Here is a 19,327-nt window from a genome sequence, read left to right on the forward strand (position 1 = left end):
TTTCAGTGCTTACGTATAACTTTATTTCTCTACATCAGTGGCTCTCAACCTGGGCTACCTATTGTTTAAAAAATCTCAATACCCAGGCTGCACCCCTGACAGATTGGGTCAAGCCTCTGGGAGTAGACCAAGGCATCAGTATTTTCTTAAAACTCCTCAGTTGATTCCGATGTGCAGTCACAGTTAGGAAATGCTGCTCTTAGGGCTTGCCAGGTTACAGATTTCTGAGAGTTTAGTTCAGAGCACATCTGAGCCTGTCATCTTTCCTTTCTGGGAATTTCTTGAGAAGCAGTAGAGAATTGTCTAACAAAAAAGCTACTATTTTTTACTAGTGCTAAGAGTTTAGACGAAATCACAAGGATTTGTGTTTTAATCCCACCTCTGCAAACAACAGCAATATAAACACAGGTAACTCACTTAACTTCTCTGAACTCCAGTTTCACCCATGTCTAAGTGGAAATAGTGCCCACCTTCTGGAACTGTTAGCAGTATTAAAGGAGATTACATATTCAACATGATGTAATAATATGTAGCATGATGTATGAAACATAGTAATGATAACAAAGTAAATATGTCACTACAATCCTTATTTTCAAAATGAAAGCTCCAAAGAGAGAATAAAAGTGAATTCCCAAGGTTATTGTCAAGATTTTTGAATGCTGATCAGTGTTAACACACTAACATTTCTTCAGGATGTGGGACCACTTGAATGGAATACTCATTTCTCTTAGAATTACTTTAGGGCCAAAGGTGGTTTCTCTTGTCCATTGAAACATTCTTTTAAGAGATGTTTTTAAGAGTGTACTACTCTGTCTGTAGGTTTAGGCTAAAAAAACATCACAAGAGAGTAGGAAGTATTTCTAGTTTAGAAATGACTGTGTGTGGCTCATCAGAGAGGACCTCAGAGTGTATGGTAACCATTTATTGCCTTCATAGTGAAACACAAAACAAGTTTCTCCTGGGATTTTCAGATGTCATAGACAGGTGCTCATTTTAAGGTTAGGCCAGTACCTCTCAGACTTGGAAAACCTTAGCATGACTCTAAGGAGCTGGACTTCAGGAAGGTTGAATGTCTTCAGCCACAGTGGTAACAGCTGAAGCAGGAGGTGTCTGAGAAAGAGGGAAGCAGCCAGTTGCATTACAGTTCTTCTTGCCTCCAAAAGAGAAGTTACCCACTTTCCCACACTCACTGTGACATATTCCATGTGCTAAGAAAAGTGGTTTATGTCATTCTTAAACACTGCTCTGAAGTTCTGATATGTATTGAATTTATTATATCAATATATCAACAGCATTCATATATTTACTATGGTTAATATTTTTCCCTATCCATCTTCCAAATTAACCCATCAGCTGGGTCCTCTGCCTCAGTTTCTCTCACAAGGCTGCACTCAAAGTGCCAGCGAGGGCCGTGGTCTCATCCGAAGTCTGAACTGGGGAAGGATCAGCTTCCATGCTCACTTACATGGTTGTTTCCCAGGACTCAGTTCTTGGAGGGTTGTTAGGCTGAGGGCCTCAACGTCTTGCTGGTTGTGGACCAGAGGCCACCCTCCATTCTTTGCCCTGTGGTTCTCACTAACACGGCAGCTTGCTTCAGCAAAACCAGCAAGAGACTAAGTCAGCTAGCAAGACAGAAGTCACAATCTTTTGTAACCTAATCACAGATGTGACATCCCCTCAATGCTATCATATTCCATAGGTTCGAGGCAAGTTACTCAAGGGGAGGAAATATTCAAGGTTGTGGATAACAGGAGGCAGGGATCCTTGGGGCCATCTGAGAGGCTGTCTGCTACAGCACCTAGCAGCACATACCCAGCCATAAAAGAAAGAAGGAAGGAAGGAGAGAAAGGAGGGTGCAAGGAAGGAGAAAGAAAGGAGGAGATAGGGAAAGGAAGGCAGGCAATGAAAGACAGACATTAAAAAAGACAAAAAAAGTAGCTTTGCTGCACTGCGCCTACATCGGGATTCCTCTGTGGGCACGTATTTCATCACATTAGCACCACAACCATGAATTTCCTATTTCTTATTTAGAATGCAGGATAATATGGGGCTTTCTATATATCTGGAGTTAAAAGGAAACAGAATAAACAAGAATAGTAAGTTTAAGCAAGCAAAATGTGTTTCAAATTAATTCTTTTTAAGTTTTTTTTCCCCCAGCTAGCAAAGTTTTTTTTTTTCCCCTTCATGTTTCAAGTTTTCAGATTAGGTTTATTATTCTTGCCATTATGTGGCAGGCTTATTGCACAGGGAATATAGGAACCTCGATGGTGTTTGCATTTGGTGTTCTCTGGTGGTTTGGGCTCCAATGCCAAAATTATGCTTTGATTCTGTAGATTGTTATTAGTGGTTGTATATGTCACTTAACTGTAAAAGTGGAGTTGTAAAGTACCTTGGATCTCATCTATTCCAGCCTCTCTATTGAGAAAACTGAGGTCCAAATGACTTGAGAAGTTCAAGGCTAAATAGTATCAGAGCTGGGACTACATCACAAATCTCTCAATTTGAAATCTGGTGTATTTCCTCTTCTCACATTCTGTGCAAAAAAACAGTCAGAATGTGCAATCCTCCCCTCAACCCTGCAGGCGTTAAAACATGTTAGTTGTGGTTTAAATGTGGTTTATTTAGCACTGATTTTCTGGAAGGATCTAAAAGATAATACTTCCAGTGCTTCAGCTAATAGAAAAAGGAACTTTTCCAGGAACTCTACTGTATAATAGATGCTTGCCTAAAGACACACACACCTTTTTCATTTGTAATAGATCACACAGGCTCCAGTGCTTCAGTGCTCTGAGTGGGTTCGTAAACATTGACCACAGTCTCCAAAATGGCCATGGATGTCAGAAGAACAATGAAAATTGATATACAAAAATTGGTTTTACCTCAGACCAGCTGCACATTCATAGCTGCAGTTTTCATAGACGCAGAGGAGTTTGGCTAATATCCTAACACACAGGAGTCTTTCTCCACTTCCCAAATTAGAATTGACCGTATATATATGCACAAGTTGTTGAAAGTAAGTATCTATTTAATGATACCTATTTAATGAGTTTACTGGCTGAATCTTTTAAAAGAATGCAAACATTAGCGACTTTTTATCAGACATCTGTAAAAAGAGAAAAGCCTCTGTGGTTCTCTGGGGCCCACCTGGTGCCAGCGCAGCCATCCATGGTGGGCAGCTGCCACCATGCACATTGCTGGGCACACTTCAGGTGCCTGCCCAGGTTTCTCAGAAGTCAGGTGAGGACCCTCAGCCCATGTGCAGGTGCAGCCCCAGAATTTCAATGGCATTAACACCTCCAGGGCAGCCCTCAACTGATAGGAGTTGGTGGATAAACGCCCTGGGCTCCCATCGTTGTCGAGGACACAGGGAAGGCACCCTCTTCGCAGCTTCTCAGACGGACCTCTGTGGGGTTGGGCCCCCGTCAGCCACTATGGGCACGAGCCAAAGAGCATCCACTTTGTTCGCTGTTTTCCCCTCCCCACGTCCCTCTTTCCCTTTCCTGGGGTCACCCTCCAAATAAACTACCTGTGCCCAAATCCTCATCTCTAGCTCTGGTTTCTTAAACAGGCCCCAAGAAATAATGTCGGAGATAAAGACAAAATGGTTTGTCCCTGGAATCGGGGCTGACAGAGAAATAACTGGCAACCAGCAGTTCTGCAGCTGTGACCCAGGAAAACAGCATTTCTAGAAGAAGTGGTTGTTCTTGACCGCTTTAAGTATGTGTTTCATTAGGACCATCTGTTACCCTCCCGATATCATGCCTTGCCTTTTCTTTTTCTTCTGCAGATTCTTCCAAGAAGCCTAAATTCACCAAGTGCCGTTCACCTGAACTAGAGACTTTTTCATGCCACTGGACAGATGGGGTTCATCACGGTTTACAGAGCCCAGGATCCATACAGCTGTTCTATATCAGAAGGTGCAGGCTTTCATGCCTTTCTGACTTTTCTCTTCCACGGATTTTCTCATTAAAACGTATTGAGTCACATGCATGCAGTGGTAGGAACGGAAATAATCTGTTTTGATGACCTAAATGCATTCACCCATTCATTTATTCAAAAATATTAATTAAGCCCTTACTCTGTGTTGGGTACTGTTTTAGGCCCTGGAGATACAGTAGTGATTACAAAAAGATAAAGTCCCTGGTCTCATGGAGATTTGTTTCCAGTGGGGGAAGACAGACAAAAAAATTTTTTAATTAAAAAAATTAAATGTCAGCTGGTAACATGGTTAAGAAAAGTAAAGCCAGAAAGAGTGTTAGCACTGTGTAAATATATGCATGTGCTTGGGAGTGTCTGAGGATGAGTGTGTGAAAGTATGAGTGAGCACTTTGTGAGTGCAAGAATGTGTGTGACTGTGTAAAAGTGGGTACAAGTGTGACTGCATGAATGTGGGAAGGTGGGCGAGTATGCACGTGTAAATATGTGTGAAAGTGTGGGGGGTGTGGTTGTGCATGAGTGTCTGTATGTGTAAATGTGTGTGAGCATATGGGAGAGTGAACAAAGTGAGTGTGCATGAGTTTGTGTGTATGTCAGGAGCTCAGGTGATATCTTAAATGAGGAGGTCACCGGAGGCCTCTCTGTGGTGCATTATAGCGGAGACATAAATGAGGTGAGAGAGGCCATGTGAGTATCTGGGGGAAAGACTGTCCAGACTCACGAAATTGCAAGTGCAAAGGCCCTGAGGCCAATGTGGCAGGTTGGAAGAAAGCAGGAGGCTGGATGGTACAAGGAGGAAGACAGGGAGAGTGATGGGGGAGAAGTCAGAGGGTTAGCAGGGCCAAACTGAGACGAGCCTTGCAGGCCACAGCACAGCCTACTTTCTCTGTGGTGGGAAGCCATAGGGGTTTTTTAAATTTTTTTAAAGATGTGTGTTTTAAAAGGCTGGTTCCTATGTAGAAAATAGACTGTGTCCCTGTTAAATTAGTTACATTCAGTGAGGGACTGTGATACTTCTCTCTTCCATTTTTACTGATGCTCCTGTAAAATAACAGGGGAAGAGTGAAACAAAGACCTTTCAACATAATCACCACCCGAGTCGTGTATTTCTTACCCCTCACCTGGCACGATTTCCATCTCTGTTTACTCTCATGTTGTACCTTTTTGCTTTTAAAATTTTACGCTCAAACACTCTATCATCTCCTCTTTTCCACCCAACCCCCAGGGAAAGCCTAAGCCAAGATGCAAGATTAGTGGAGACCCCTGACCTGGTGGTGGTCATCAGTCCAAGGATGGTGCTGTCAGTCCCCCAGAGGAGCGGGGAAAGGAAAGGTAGAGGCAGCAGGCAGTTAAGCGCATGAGCTCAGGGCCAACCATCTCGCATTTCAGCCTGGCTCCGGCCCTCGCTCACAGAGTGATGCTGGGCAGATTAGTCAGTCTGTCAACAATTCAGCCACCTCATTTGCAAAATGGAGATAATAGACCTTGCCACATGGCTTCTTGTGACGATTCTATTAACTAATCCATGAAAAACACTTATCACAGTGCTTGGTGACAAGCATAGTAAGTACTGAATAAATGGTAGCTGCTATTCTTATTATTGGTAGCGTGATAATAATTTAAAATAATATAGAATTCTAATTGCTGGGCTACAAAAGTGATTTTTGATTCTTTTTTTTTTTTTTAATTATTTATTTATTTATTTTATTTATGGCTGTGTTGGGTCTTCGTTTCTGTGCGAGGGCTTTCTCCAGTTGCGGCAAGTGGGGACCACTCTTCATCGCGGTGCGCAGGCCTCTCATTATCGCGGCCTCTCTTGTTGCGGAGCGCAGGCTCCAGACGCGCAGGCTCAGTAATTGTGGCTCACGGGCCTAGTTGCTCCGTGGCATGTGGGATCTTCCCAGACCAGGGCTCGAACCCGTGTCCCCTGCATTGACAGGCAGATTCTCAACCACTGCGCCACCAGGGAGCCCAATTTTTGATTCTTTACTGTTTAGGATTGTTGGTGTGCTATAAGACCATTTTTAATGCAGAGCTGGATGCTTAATTTGCAAATAAATACTTTGAATTAGCAACCAGGACTGGCCTTAGTCACCTTCCAGGTGTGTGAGAGGTCTCTCAGATGTACCCCAAAGGGCACACAAAGATGAGATGGTTGGGCACCAAATGCACGTTTTTTTCCCAGCAAGGCTGATACTGCAGAGAGGTAGGGGCCGGTAGACAAAGCTGATTTATATACATACATTTGGACAGGAAGCTAAAATGTCTGGTAACACTTTTGAATATCTTTTGAAATGATTGTTAAATGAAGAGAGATTTAGTAGGTTCAATTTTCATACTTTTGCTTCAGCAACTTAGAGCTCAATCAAAACAAAATAAGTTAATCATACTGGCACAATTAACTAAAATGAAGAGAGAAGTAGCAGTTGGGCCCACTTTATGAAAACAGATTTTCACCACCCTAATATTCACCAAATTTGAACCTGAGCAAAAAGATCCAAAAGGATGCAGGCTTCACAAACATATATTTGTCCCTTACCCTCATCCATCAGGGCCACATACCTTTGCCTCCAGGCCTTCTCTGCACAGCCCAGGCTTTTCAGCGTCCCTAGTCCAAACCCAGCTCTGTGCCAATAGAGATGCCACTGAAAGTGTGACGAGGTGGGGGGAAAGTCTTGGATCTATTCAGAAAGATGTCATCAATTATTGTCCTAGTAGAGTTTGGGATCCCAGGGGAAGAAATTGTCACATCCTCAAACCCCCTAAGTACAACCTCATAATTAGGGCCTACCAAACTGGCAAAATCAGTGTTTTGTGTTTTCTCTATAAGCATTTAACTATTTTGAATATCTTAGCCAAAATAACATGAGTGCCCAGCCCGGTTTCTCTGGAAAGGAGAGAATTAAGGGAATTAGGAGTATCAGGAATATACATTATCAGGACTGCACCAATTGGAGTACAGATGTGTTGCCTTCATGTTACCCACTTAACAAAGAGGAAAATACAAATGCATTTTCTGACTTTTGTGATTGTTTCTTAGAATTCAGTTCCCAGGCAACTCCTGGGACTATAGAATCATGACTCCCCATCCCTGATACACAGATGAAACTGTGACATGATGTCATCCAGAACCGGAACACTGGAGGCAGGGAGGAGCAGGAGGGGGCTGATGCACTCCCGGCCTGGCCTTGGTAGCTAAAGCACAAGGGAATCTAAACACGTCAGGCCCAGAGGACGGGCCCAGAGGCAGCTGCAGGCTTGGCTGGCTCTGCTCCTGGCCAGGTGAGCTGGGGGAAGAGGCAGCCAATTCAGAATGGTCTGTGCCACCCTGTGATGGAGACCGTGCCCGATTCAGCCTCTGAGCTTGGAGGGGACTCAGCAAGAATGCAAATCACAGGCCTGGCAAAAAGAAGCTCTGGGAGCCTGTCAGCATGCTCTGCTCTCAGCCTTTTGCCTGCAGATGCCTCGTTTTCAAAGAAGTGGGCGTGTGAAGACTCAGTCCCAAAGATTATCTCTCCCCCAAGCCCACCAAACCCCCTCCCCAAATTACCCTGGCTTTTGAAAAGAAAGTTTCTTTTCCATGCAAGGTGGTGGGGAAAATTAGAAAGGAGAAAGAGCAGTTTTACTTTCTTTTCTTTTTTTAAGGAAAATGTTAAATTTTAAGCCTAAAATGCATGATCTGGAGATAATGAAAACAGTTGCCCTTAGAACATAAATGATGTTCTATTTTTTTTTTTATTTCTCTTCCAATTGGTTACCTTTAAGTGGAAAGCATTTCTTCTGCTCTTTATTCTGATTTTTATTAATAGGCTCTTTCTATAGTTCTCACCTCTATGTCACAAGCCAGTCTGGGAGCAAACCTAAAGCGCTGAAGTGTAGGGAGTAGCTTGCATAAACGGGCTTTGGTCATCTGTAGAGAAATTCAACCCAGTGAAGGCAGGCAACAGAGCATCTGTTTCGTGAGTCCATTTGTTTTTTTTTTCTCTAAATTTAATAGTTTAAAAAGAAGTGTTAAATATGTATTTAAAATAAAATTTAACTTCAGTTAATGAGGGAGGGGGTTGGGAGTTGTGTTTTGAACTAGCTCTTCCTGATCCATTGTGCTTAAGATAAGTGCTTTAAGTTGTTTGTTCCGTGGAGCTAATGGGTTGGGGACAGTCTAAACAGTGTTTTTCATACAGTCCCCGTGGGGACCAGGGTGCTGACAAGCCAAAGTTGAGAAACTGTGTGAAATACACAGAGCTAACCTCCCTATTACAAATCCAGACCTGCTAAGCACTGGCCTACATCTTTAGAATGTTTTAATACTAACTTTAATACTGTCAGTTATGCTAAATACATTTGATATGTCCTTTACTATTATATGGAAGCCTCATTTCCTGGGCAATCTCTTAAACCATTCTCTTTACTATACTCTTATTTTGTTTGAAAGCCAAGATAAAATGAACCATACTATAGTTCCATGACCCACCTATCGATATTTCTTTTTTATCTTTTTCCTATTCTAAACACATACACACAATTCTTACTTCTACCCTCTACCCACTTAATTTTCCCATCGGAGATGAATCTGCCTCTCATCCAAGAGTGTGCAGCTTTTGAGAATCTCAACCAGAAATTAAGCAACAGTTCACTGTCCATGTTAATCCCAAGTTCTTTCCAACAGCTGATGAGCAGCTGTCTCAAGGACCCCCTGATATTACACAAGTTTCCTCCTAGTGCCAAACAGGCCAGCTTGGGAAACAGCTGTAAAGAAGGAAACATGTGTCTTCTCCCAGCTCTTCCTCCTGCCTTCCCACAGCCTGCAGGGTCCTTGTTGTCCACTGCTGCCCAGCACCCACCCCCCGGGGTGATGCCCACAGACCTCCACGGTCTGGCCTGCCAGCCCCAAGCGCCTCAGCCGACACAAGGTCATTCCCACCCCCTTCTCCCTCAGCCACAGGTTACCTGGCTTTATGTCTCCTTGACTTATAAACCCCCTTCTCGGCCGAGAGCCTAGTGAAGCGTAAGTAAATAATCAATTTCCCCACCTAAGTAGCAATTCTAATTTAAGAAAGTTTTTCCCAATTATTCCATTGCCTTCTGTTCCCACTCTTGCTTTCCCTATTGCCATCTATTAAACTTCTACCCATCTTCAAGATTGCTAAGAACACCACCTCCACCTTGAAGCCTTCCATGAACAGCCAGAGCAATCATTCCCTCTTCTAACTCCAGTGAGTACTATGTGTAAACACTTAGCCACACTGCTTTGTAATACGGTTTCTCGGTCATTCCCCTGAGGCAGGAGTAATTCACATGAATCCCGCACAATATCTGGCACAGTGTTTTATATAGAATCAGTGCTTATGAAATATCAATATACTGAATAAAGGAGACAAAAAAAGAAAGTACTCGGATGGTAATTTCTGAGTCGTCTTCTAGCCTGAAGGTAGTGATCAAGTCTTATTAATCATTATAGCCACACAGTACTCGTGCCAGTTATAATGCTTACATACTGCTTGCATGGGAGACACCCAAAGATGGCTTGCTGAATTCACTCATTCAGTCAGGCGAGCAGATGGGAAGTGGGAGAAGAGCTGTGTCACATTGTCTCACATGTTTGCTCAGTTCCTGCTGGGATGGACTTGAGTCTGAGCGATCTTTTGATTGCTCTGCGTTTTTGTTCAAGTCCCCTTAGCAGCTGATCAGGGAATATCCTTTCCCCAAACTGACATCCTCCCACAGAGAACTTCCTGGCATCTCTTTTTTCTTCGACACACATCCTGCTGTTGTTCTAAGTCATCTGGGTAAATGATGCTTCCTGTAGAGTGGGATAGAGGTGAATAACTCTACGGTAGAATTTAAATATGGAGATGTAGCTTTTCTGATTTCTTCGGTGTTCTCCATGTGTCCATCTATCCTTCATGACTTGTTTTGTTTGTTCTTATCTGATCCAAGATATAGGAAAAGATGAACTTGTTCTTTGTAGAGAAACCAAAAAAGGAACTGATAGGCAAACACATTGATTCAGTTCAGCACATTTTTGTTTTCCTTTTTTTGATATTATAATTAAATGTCCATTTCTGTTTACAAAATGGAGAAGAAAAATGCTTTCTCAGTTTGGAGAATTTTTTTTAATTTCTGGGTTCATGGCTTTTGTCTCTTTTATGAGTAGAGGGGAAAATCCTAGGACTCCCATGTTTCTTAAAGGTTACCTGGATGTCCAGCATGTTTGAAATGTTCCCGTGGCTCTTCATGTAATTAAGGAAAAATATCAGGAGTATGGGAAGGAGTTCAAGGCAACGGGAAACCATCCCCCCGGAACAATGGACAGCTTTGGGGAGATGGACACAGGATGCAGAGGTTCAGAGTAAGGCGGTAGCCAATTTTCCACTTCAGGGCCACCCAAATCTCAATGTCACTCAGCCTGCAGAACACCATCAGTGTGCTGCCTCAGTTTCTTCCACCATAAGTTGGGGGGATACCCAGGTTTAAAGACTCAGCTATTCTCTGGGAATCTCTATAGTTTGGGCGTTGACTCTGCAGTATTTTAATAAAGGAACATTTTTAAACCTTTGTAAGCCTGAGAACCCTCATCTGTAGAATGGGGATAATGAAGTACCTACCAATAAATCACTTAATTTAGGAGCTGGCACATTATACGCAGTCAATGGAGGGATGCTTTTAGTATAGGCAGAAGTACCAAATGGCCTTCTATCGGTCTACAGACACTGATCATCAGTCCACAGATGTGCTACTTCTTGGAAATGGTGCCACTAAGATACTTGCTCATAACATATCTGTGTCCCAATTTATTGAATCTGACTGCCTAGCACCTTGCTTTGGCTTAAGCTATGGCATGATTTGGGGGAACAATTCATCCTTTTTTACCCTCCATTTCAGGAGCACTCAAGAATGGACTCAAGAATGGAAAGAATGCCCCGATTATGTCTCTGCTGGAGAAAACAGCTGTTACTTTAATTCATCTTATACCTCCATTTGGATCCCCTACTGTATCAAGCTAACCAGCAATGGCGATACTGTGGATCAAAAGTGTTTCTCTGTTGAGGAAATAGGTAAATCACAGGTTTGTGTTTTATTTGACATGGCTTTAGATTAAATAAGTGGGGAAGGCTGCAAAGTCCAAGTGTATGCAAATAGGAAGACTGTGTCATTGCACTCTGTAGAGGGATGGAGGTCTCCTTTACAGTGCATGAGATCAGCTGGTGAACCAGAGAGAAAGGGCAGAGGGAGCTTGGGTTGGCTCTAACATGAAAAAAATCTGGCAGTAAATGTTGTAAAGAAAAGAATAGGAGCCTTATGGAGTCTTTTCCTCGAGAAGGTCTCTAAAGCTGGATTATATTCTTGTGTGCCGCTGCAAGGGACAAACTCAATGCACTCTTAAGATTCCATCTCTCCTAATGATTTGGTATGATTATTATATTCTGATCTACTGAAATACATTGGCCTTGATCTCTGTCATTGCTATAATAAATGCCTAGATTTTCTTTACCACAAGGCATAATCATTCTGGAATTTTACATTGACAGAACAGCCAAAATCAGTTTAAAGACATGTTTATAAGATCTCAAAACAAACACTGGAGGTAGTCAGCTCAATGAACAAAGTGAAAGATCCAAGCAGCTTATCCCTTGCCCATCATGTGGACACAGGGGAAATGAAACAAAACAAACAACCATAACTGGAGTATTCATGTTTATATTATAATATACTATAGTATATTATACTATAATATAATAGTATAAACAGCTAAATAGAAAGAATCAAAGAAGGACCATGAGTAGCTGACATTGGTGCCTCAAATCTATCCACAAAGCTCATTTGTTGCTTATAGGAATTCCTTGGAGGCTCTCTCAGATGTGTTGTTCTTGTGTGTGGTTTCCCAGGCATCAGCAGACTGGAAGAGACAGAGAGAGTGTGGGTAGAAGCTGCAGATAGAAACAAGTAAATCTGATAGCCTGACTTTGAGGGAGAAGATTGAGAAAACTGTACCAAGCAGAAAAGAGAACCCAATTATACGGTTTAGAGGAACTATTCGTACATACGCCCTAACGTCAATAGATGTAGCTGTCTAGTGGCTAAATGGGTAGTAGAAAGACTACTGTGTCAAGACCCATGTTCTAACCCTGTCCCTGCCAAGAGCCAGCCCCACTCGTTTACCTGGCTGACTTTCACTGAGTGCCTGCCATGAGCCGGGCACTGTGCTGGGTGTGTTGGCTACAGAACGAGTAAGACGCAGTGAAGTAGGGAAATCAGGCAGGTTAACAAGTAATTGTGATACAGCACAATAGGTGCCGGACTCAAGGTGTGTGGAATGCACAGCAAGCCAAGGTTGTGGCCAGAGGTGTGAATGACTGACTGGGCCTGAGGGATGAGAAAGGGCTGCAGAGAGATGGTGACTAGTTCAGTTACTTCTTAAAGCATCAGCAGGAGTTGCCAGTTATACAAGATGGACTGTGTCTTCCAACAGCGACTAAGTTCCAAAAGTGACAAACAGCACAGAATGTTCACAGACTCAGGAGCAGTTTGGCAGGCCTGACTCGTTGGCCAGAGAAATCATCAATTGATCTTGTATACCCCACAGAGGAATTTGGACTTTACCTTACTGCCCAGGGGGGTACACTTGAGGATGCTTAAGCAGGAAAATGACCTCAGGATATTTATTGCTAACACTTACAAAGCATTTACCATAGATCAGGTATGATAACTGTGTGAGATGGGTTCTATTATAATCCCCATTTTACAGATGATGAAACTGATCCCCAAAGCAGGGGATCAATGACTAGCTCAAGGTCAGACAGCTGGTAGGCAGAGCTGAGATTTGAACCTAAGCAGCATAGCTCCAGAGCCCATGCTCTTAACCTCAAAGCCATACAGCATGGTACTATTGTCTCAGGGAAATTCATCTTGCTGCAGTGTAGAGGGTAGATTGGAATAGCACAGACTAGAGGTATGGGGATTAGAAGACTTTGTGATAATCAAGGCAAAAGATGATGATGGGCAGAGTTACCATGAAAGCAGGGAGGGAGGGAGCTGAGAGTGAGAGACAACAAAGAACCGAGGTGAACCTAGATCTGAAGATGACAGTCACAAGCCTCAGCTCCCTCATGTATTATGAATGTATTCTACTAGACCTCACAGGGCTCGTCTTTGGATTTAAAGTCATATATTACTTAGGCATTTGTCATTCATTCAGTTTATTCAGCCAATCTTTGAGTCTCTTCCTTGGGCCAGGCAGTGTTCTAGGTGCTGGGGACAGAAAACGTCTGCCCTAGTGGGACATTTTCCCAGTGAGGGTTGAAAGAGACCATGCTGGGAAGAGAGATAACATCGGGAGGGAGAAAAGCACGCTGGAGAGGTTGCAATGGTAGCGTTATCAGACATGGCTTCACTGAGACAGCGACACTTGAGTAAAGAAGGAAGTGAGAGAACAGTCACATGTCTACCTGAGGGAAGAGGGCACAGGAAGGGTAAAGATCCTGAAGCGGCAGCATGCCTTTGCTCTCTCAAGGAACAGCATGGGGTAGTGAGGGGACACACGGAGAGCGAGGAGGAGCGTGGTCATAGACCAGATCCCAGAGGTCAGAGGGTCAAAGCTAAGGTACCCTTTAAGCCATTGTGTGACTTTGGCTTTCATCTGGAGTGAGATAGGAAGCCTTTGTAAGGCTTTAAATGATGAGTGATATGACCTAACTTAAGATGACCACCATGTCCACAGTATTGAGGCTGTGTTGAGAATAGACTGAAGGGGGACAAGGACCACAGGAAGAGACTAGTTGGGAGGCTAATGCAGCAAAAAAAAAAAAAAAAAAAGATAATGGCCAGGACCAGGTTAGAGCCATGCAGGTGATGAGAAGTGGGTGGATTTGAGGACTATCTTGAAAGTACAGCTGACAGAATGTGGGATGGTGAAAAAAAAGATGAGTCCGGGAAGAGTTGACCATTTTTATCCTGAGCAACTGGAGGAATGGAGTCACCATTAACAGAACCAGGGAAGGTAGAAGAGGAGCAAGCTTCAGGCAGAAGACTTGCCTTTGAATGCGTTCAGTTTCAGATGCTTTTTAAACATCTCAGAGTGTTTCTCACACCGTAATGTGTCAACTAAGGCACCTAGAAATAAGCATAAAAGTAAGGAAGAGGTTATTATTATGCTCATAACAGTGGTACTGAGCCTTCTCAAAAAGGACCCAGTTCTATATCCTCTATTTAAAGTAGATAGGAAGATTTGTAAGATGCAACATGAGTAATAAGTTTGAGAAAATTTTGCATTAAAAACATTTTTATAGTTCAGTCATCTAAAGGGTTAAGCTTTGGTTTTCAGAATTCATCAGTCCCCAACAAATCCAGAAAGATGAGGTATAGCTATCATGATGTGGGTAGCTTAGCTATTTTGCAAATCCCTTCAATTTAATTTCCAAAATGTGGTCGTGATTAGTCAAATTGGGACTTTCTCATTTTTTAAAAAGTAGTATCCACTCCACAGTGGTCAGTAGCATGCAGTTAAGTAAAACACAGAAAACACTGATTCATTACCATTTGAGAGAGCAGTGTAATGCCTTCATTTTATATCTGAAGACATGATCACATGTGGCTAGGAAGACAAGCTAAGGAGTATTTACTGAGTGTTTGGAAGGATTGTGCTTCTGTAGCCGTACAGAAATGGCAAAGACAAGAAATGAGAAAGAAAATAAGAAAGATCTTGCCCCAGGTCACATACAGCTTGGAAGAAAAAAAATTTCTCCACCCCTAGTTCCAAAGCAGCGACATGTTTAAATACCATAGATCTTTCTGACTCTCCGTTCCTTCAGTTTTGAGTTAAAGTGAATTCCTTTGCCAAAATCCCAAAGTATTAATCCTATCAGAGCCAAAAGAAATGTAAAACATGGCAAATCTTTAAGAATAGCTATAGATCAGATTTTAAACTCAAAAAGAAGTTTTTTATAGGGCCTTTTTTTTTAAGTTAAAAACAGATCATCCTTAAGTTAAAAAATGATTCACTTTGTTGTAAAGCAGAAACTAACACACCATTGTAAACCAATTATACCGCAATAAAGATGTTAAAAAAAAAAGATACTCTCCCATACAGTGGGAATATTGGAAGAATTAAGAGTTTGAATAATAAAAATGTATAAAGTAACAGTCTCTTCGGAAGAAAGCATTCCACTAATGTCGAGCTGTGTCTGTGTACTAATTCTCTGTTGAAATGCCCAGTGCAACCAGATCCACCCATTGGCCTCAACTGGACTTTACTGAACATCAGTTTAACAGGGATTCATGCAGATATCCAAGTGCGATGGGAACCACCACCAAATGCAGATGTTCAGAAGGGATGGATAGTCCTGGAGTATGAACTGCAATACAAAGAAGTAAATGAGACCCAATGGAAAATGGTAAGATATCATTACATCTCACATTTAAAAATCCTTTGACTTTTCTTCTTTTTAGTTTAACAACCCCCTCTCACTTATAGACTTTCTTTTCACTTAATACCACATGCCCATGCTATATGCTCTCTAATTTCTTATTTGAGAAAAATGGCTATAATCAGTAAAATATCATCTTGGAATTCTTTAAGGCAGCAAATGCTTACATGGAGTTTTATACAGAAACCTATGGAAGGAAAGGAAAACTATATTTCCCCAGTCATCATTGGTATCCAGTTGACCCTTAGAACAGTATCGTGTACTATAGCCACTTAGCTGCCTTTGAGGATGTGGCTAAACATGGGAAGGGTTATGATCAAGGTCAACAGTGAGCTGTGGCTAAATATTCTCCCATGATTTTAGTTGCTACTCTTCACCAGACCCCCATTAAAATAAGTTCTTGAGTGACTCCAGGAGGGAAACAGAGGGGGAGGGAATTGATCCCCTAGAGGTTTCAGAAGGATGTTTTGTTACATACCTCAAGGGAGAATCAAGCTAAGAGGTTTTTATCTAAGCAAGTGGCATGGTACTGGTTGACCTCTGAACCCCTCACTTCCTTGCCAGGTGTATGGGAGCTGGGCACTTAGATAAAGTCCACATGGCACACAACAAGAAGAAACCAGGATTATCATTCTGCTCCCAGTGTAACCAATGCTAAATCAGTCTAGCCACAGCCACAGGCCTGGCCAAGCCAGGTGGTTTCTGGCCGGTCACCAAGTCGTGCCCAGCAGCCCGGCACAGCCTCACTCTCAGAATTTTGAGACACCAGGCCCTGTCCATTCAGTGAACTGCTGAGAAAGAAGCCAGTTTTGTCATTAGAGGAAAGTTAAGTTTAGAGCAGCTGTGCACAGTTAAATATTGGGCTTCAAGGTTCTGTTTGCAGAATCATTTTAATTTAGATATCTGTTCCGTAACTTGGTGCAGAAAAGCTTGGCTGGATGCTGAGTCAAACAAGGCTTCCTAAATTCAAGCTTCAGTCAAACATTTGTTCAGCAACCAGGTATTGAAATAACTACTGTGCACAAGGCACGGTGCTAGGCACCCCAGGGCAGCAGTTCCCAAAGTGTAAACTTTGGACCCCTGAGGGTCCCTGGGACCCTTTCAGGGAGTCCACAAGCTCAAGACTATTTTCATAATAATACTAGAATGTTCTTTCCTTTTTTCACTGTGTCGAGATTTACACAGATGGTACAAGCGCAATGGTGGAAACACTGCCGCTGCCTTAGCACAAATCAAGGCAATAATTCCAAATCGTCCTGACAGTCACTGTATTCTTCACCACCACCGTGCACTCACAGTTAAGAAGCCGTGAGCAGGGCTGGGGGGAGGGAGTTTCACATAAGAATGTCCTCGATGAAGCTGCATATATTATTAATTTTATTAAATCATGATTTCTGAGTATGTAGCTTTTTAATCTTCTGTGTGACACGTGGGAAGTACACATAAAGCACTGCAGCTGCATACTGAGGTGTGGTTGGTTATCTTGAGAAAAGGCATTTAAACACCTGAGTTGCCTGCTTGAACTAGCTGCTTTTTGCTTGGAATACCATTTTTACTTTGAGAAAACAACTGATAAACAGCTGGATGGTTTTTCACATTTGAGTTGGCAAATACTTGGCAACATTTCTTGAAAAAGTGAACTTAGCACTTAAGAAAAACAATTGACGGTATTTGTTGCCAATGAGAAAATTTGAGCTTTCAAGGTTAAATTTGAATTTTGGAAAACTTGCCATCTGCAGCTGTGAGCTTGACAGCTTCCCCAACCTTTGAAGATCTCCTAATAAGATCAGTGGTAATACAAGCAAAAGTGAGGGGTTTTTTTAATATTGTATAGTGAAATGTGTGAACATTTAGAAAATCTGCATAACTCAGTGAACAATATTTTCCAAATGACCATACTGTAACCAAAACCACACATGGAGAAATGATCCATTCAAAGTACTAGATGGAATGGTGGATTTTAATACAATGAAGTGTGAAAGATTCATTGATAGAATTTAAGATTCCACATTGCAACTCACCTTTAAGAAAATACCACTTACTGAGTTTTTTTGTTGGTGTTAAAGAAGAATATATACAATTATCTGAAAAGAGTATTAAAATATCTCTTCCGTGTCCTCACTATATATCTGTGGGACCAAGTTTTATTTATGCACCTCAACCAAAACAACACATCCTAGCAGTTTTAATTCAGAGACAGATGTAAAAATACAGCCATTAAGCCAGATATTAAAGAGATTTGCAAAAATGTTAAACAATGTCATTTTTCTCACTATAATTTTATTGTTTCAGAAAGTACAATAATTTTTATAAAAACATGTTAACATAAAATCTATTATTTTAATTTTGAAATTAGTATTTTTAAAATTCTCATTTTCAGTTTCTAGTATGGTAAATAGTGATAGGTATAACCCCAAAAAACCAAAATCTTTAGGATTCTCAATCATTTTTAAGAGTGTGGAGGAGACCTGAAACAAAATGTTTGACAACCTAGAAAAAGCAAAGATGTAAATCAGAACATTAGCACACAAATTTAGTGCTGATAGTTTGAACACAGAAAGTCCACGGCCTGTAGTTCTGTCCCAGCCGAGGCACCGATAGGAATCGCACACTCTGAGCCAGGTGTGTGGGAGCATGGGACTCAGTCAACCATTCAGGGCCGCATCCCAACTTGGCTTTGCGGCACTTTTCATTGCACCCCTGCTAAATCTCATCAGATAGTCCAAAGGGGTCAATTAACTTTTACTTTACTTACCTTTTATAAATGAAGTTACAAATTCATGATTTTTATAAGTTTGGTGATTTGCAAGGTATCTCAGAATTGTCATGAGTATCAAGGGCCCATCTATAAGAATTGACCTCTCTTGAAGAACTTACATTCTACTTGGTTATGAGAATAAGAGGCATAAGCATAAAAAGAAGAGAGGGTTGTAAGTCAAGGGGGAAAAGGCTAATGTTTGTTGCTTGTATCAGGAATTCATGTTACATTTGACAATATTGAGTTTGGTATTACTATGCCCATTTTTAATTTATTAAACACATTTTGAATATAAAAGTAATTCTAATGACCATGTAGTTGCTTACAGCTATTTACCTGCTAAACCAAGTTAAGAATTTGTTGTTGTTGTTGTTGTTGTTTTTAAGACTTAATGGGTGGCGTAGAATTATCCACAATGTGTTGGCCGTCTCTTGAGTACCTACTATATACCTGGTATTGTGCTGGGCTTTTGAAATGTAAAGAAAATGAAGGCATTGTGTGCCCCCAGGGAATTTTCAGTATAATATAGAAATTAGAGCAATGAATTAAAAGAAGTAATATGTGTACTACCTGGCAGGATGGAGTAGGGATAATTGCCAGAAAAGCCTTCTTAGAATATCAGCAGTATTTGCATTGAGAATTAGCCAAGAATAGGCTTTCCTTCATAGGAAGGTGGCAGGGAGCAGGGCGGGTATTAGGAGCCCTGTGAGCAAATTTGAGTTTGTCGTGGCTGGTGTGGAAGGGTGAGGGAAGATGGAGAGGGGGCCATGGGTCGAATGGCCGAGGGTCCCTTTTTGGTTTTGTTATTAATGAAATCTGTAAAGGAATAGTACTGGTGACAGCGACAGAGAAATGAGGGCTTCAAGAATGGAAACATAGGCTTTTTAAAATAGTTTAAGAAAAATAATAAAATGAATTTAATATTCAGAAGCATTTTAGATATACAAATATTCCATATATGAAGCATCTATAAAAGATGCAAACTAACCATTCTGTGTACATAGGAAAAAAAAGAGGTACTTTGTGAGTAGAAACTAACTGAGGTGAAGGGAAATTTGTTTTAGAAGCTGAAGTCCCAGGCTCTGACTTAATAAAACAAATTATGAGAATCTTATTTATGTGAAAAACCCATGCTGTTGAAGAAGAGAATGTTCCTAATTTTCTATAAACAGGAACAAGATGTTCTACCCAAAAACACAAGAAAAGCACA

The 19,327-nt window shown here is 41.6% G+C and overlaps 1 protein-coding gene across 2 annotated transcripts in view; it reads left to right on the forward strand.

The window, feature by feature from the left end:
• The window catches only part of GHR (growth hormone receptor), a 277,838-nt gene that overhangs the window by 239,764 nt on the left and 18,747 nt on the right, over positions 1–19,327 (forward strand). For both annotated transcript variants that reach the window (XM_068535292.1, XM_068535291.1), the window contains 3 exons: positions 3,788–3,917; positions 10,819–10,991; positions 15,148–15,326. In XM_068535292.1, coding sequence (XP_068391393.1) covers positions 3,788–3,917; positions 10,819–10,991; positions 15,148–15,326 — 482 coding nt within the window. The remainder of the gene's footprint in view (positions 1–3,787; positions 3,918–10,818; positions 10,992–15,147; positions 15,327–19,327) is intronic.

This window comes from Eschrichtius robustus, chromosome 2, assembly GCF_028021215.1.
Source record: "Eschrichtius robustus isolate mEscRob2 chromosome 2, mEscRob2.pri, whole genome shotgun sequence".
Lineage (NCBI taxonomy): Eukaryota > Metazoa > Chordata > Mammalia > Artiodactyla > Eschrichtiidae > Eschrichtius > Eschrichtius robustus.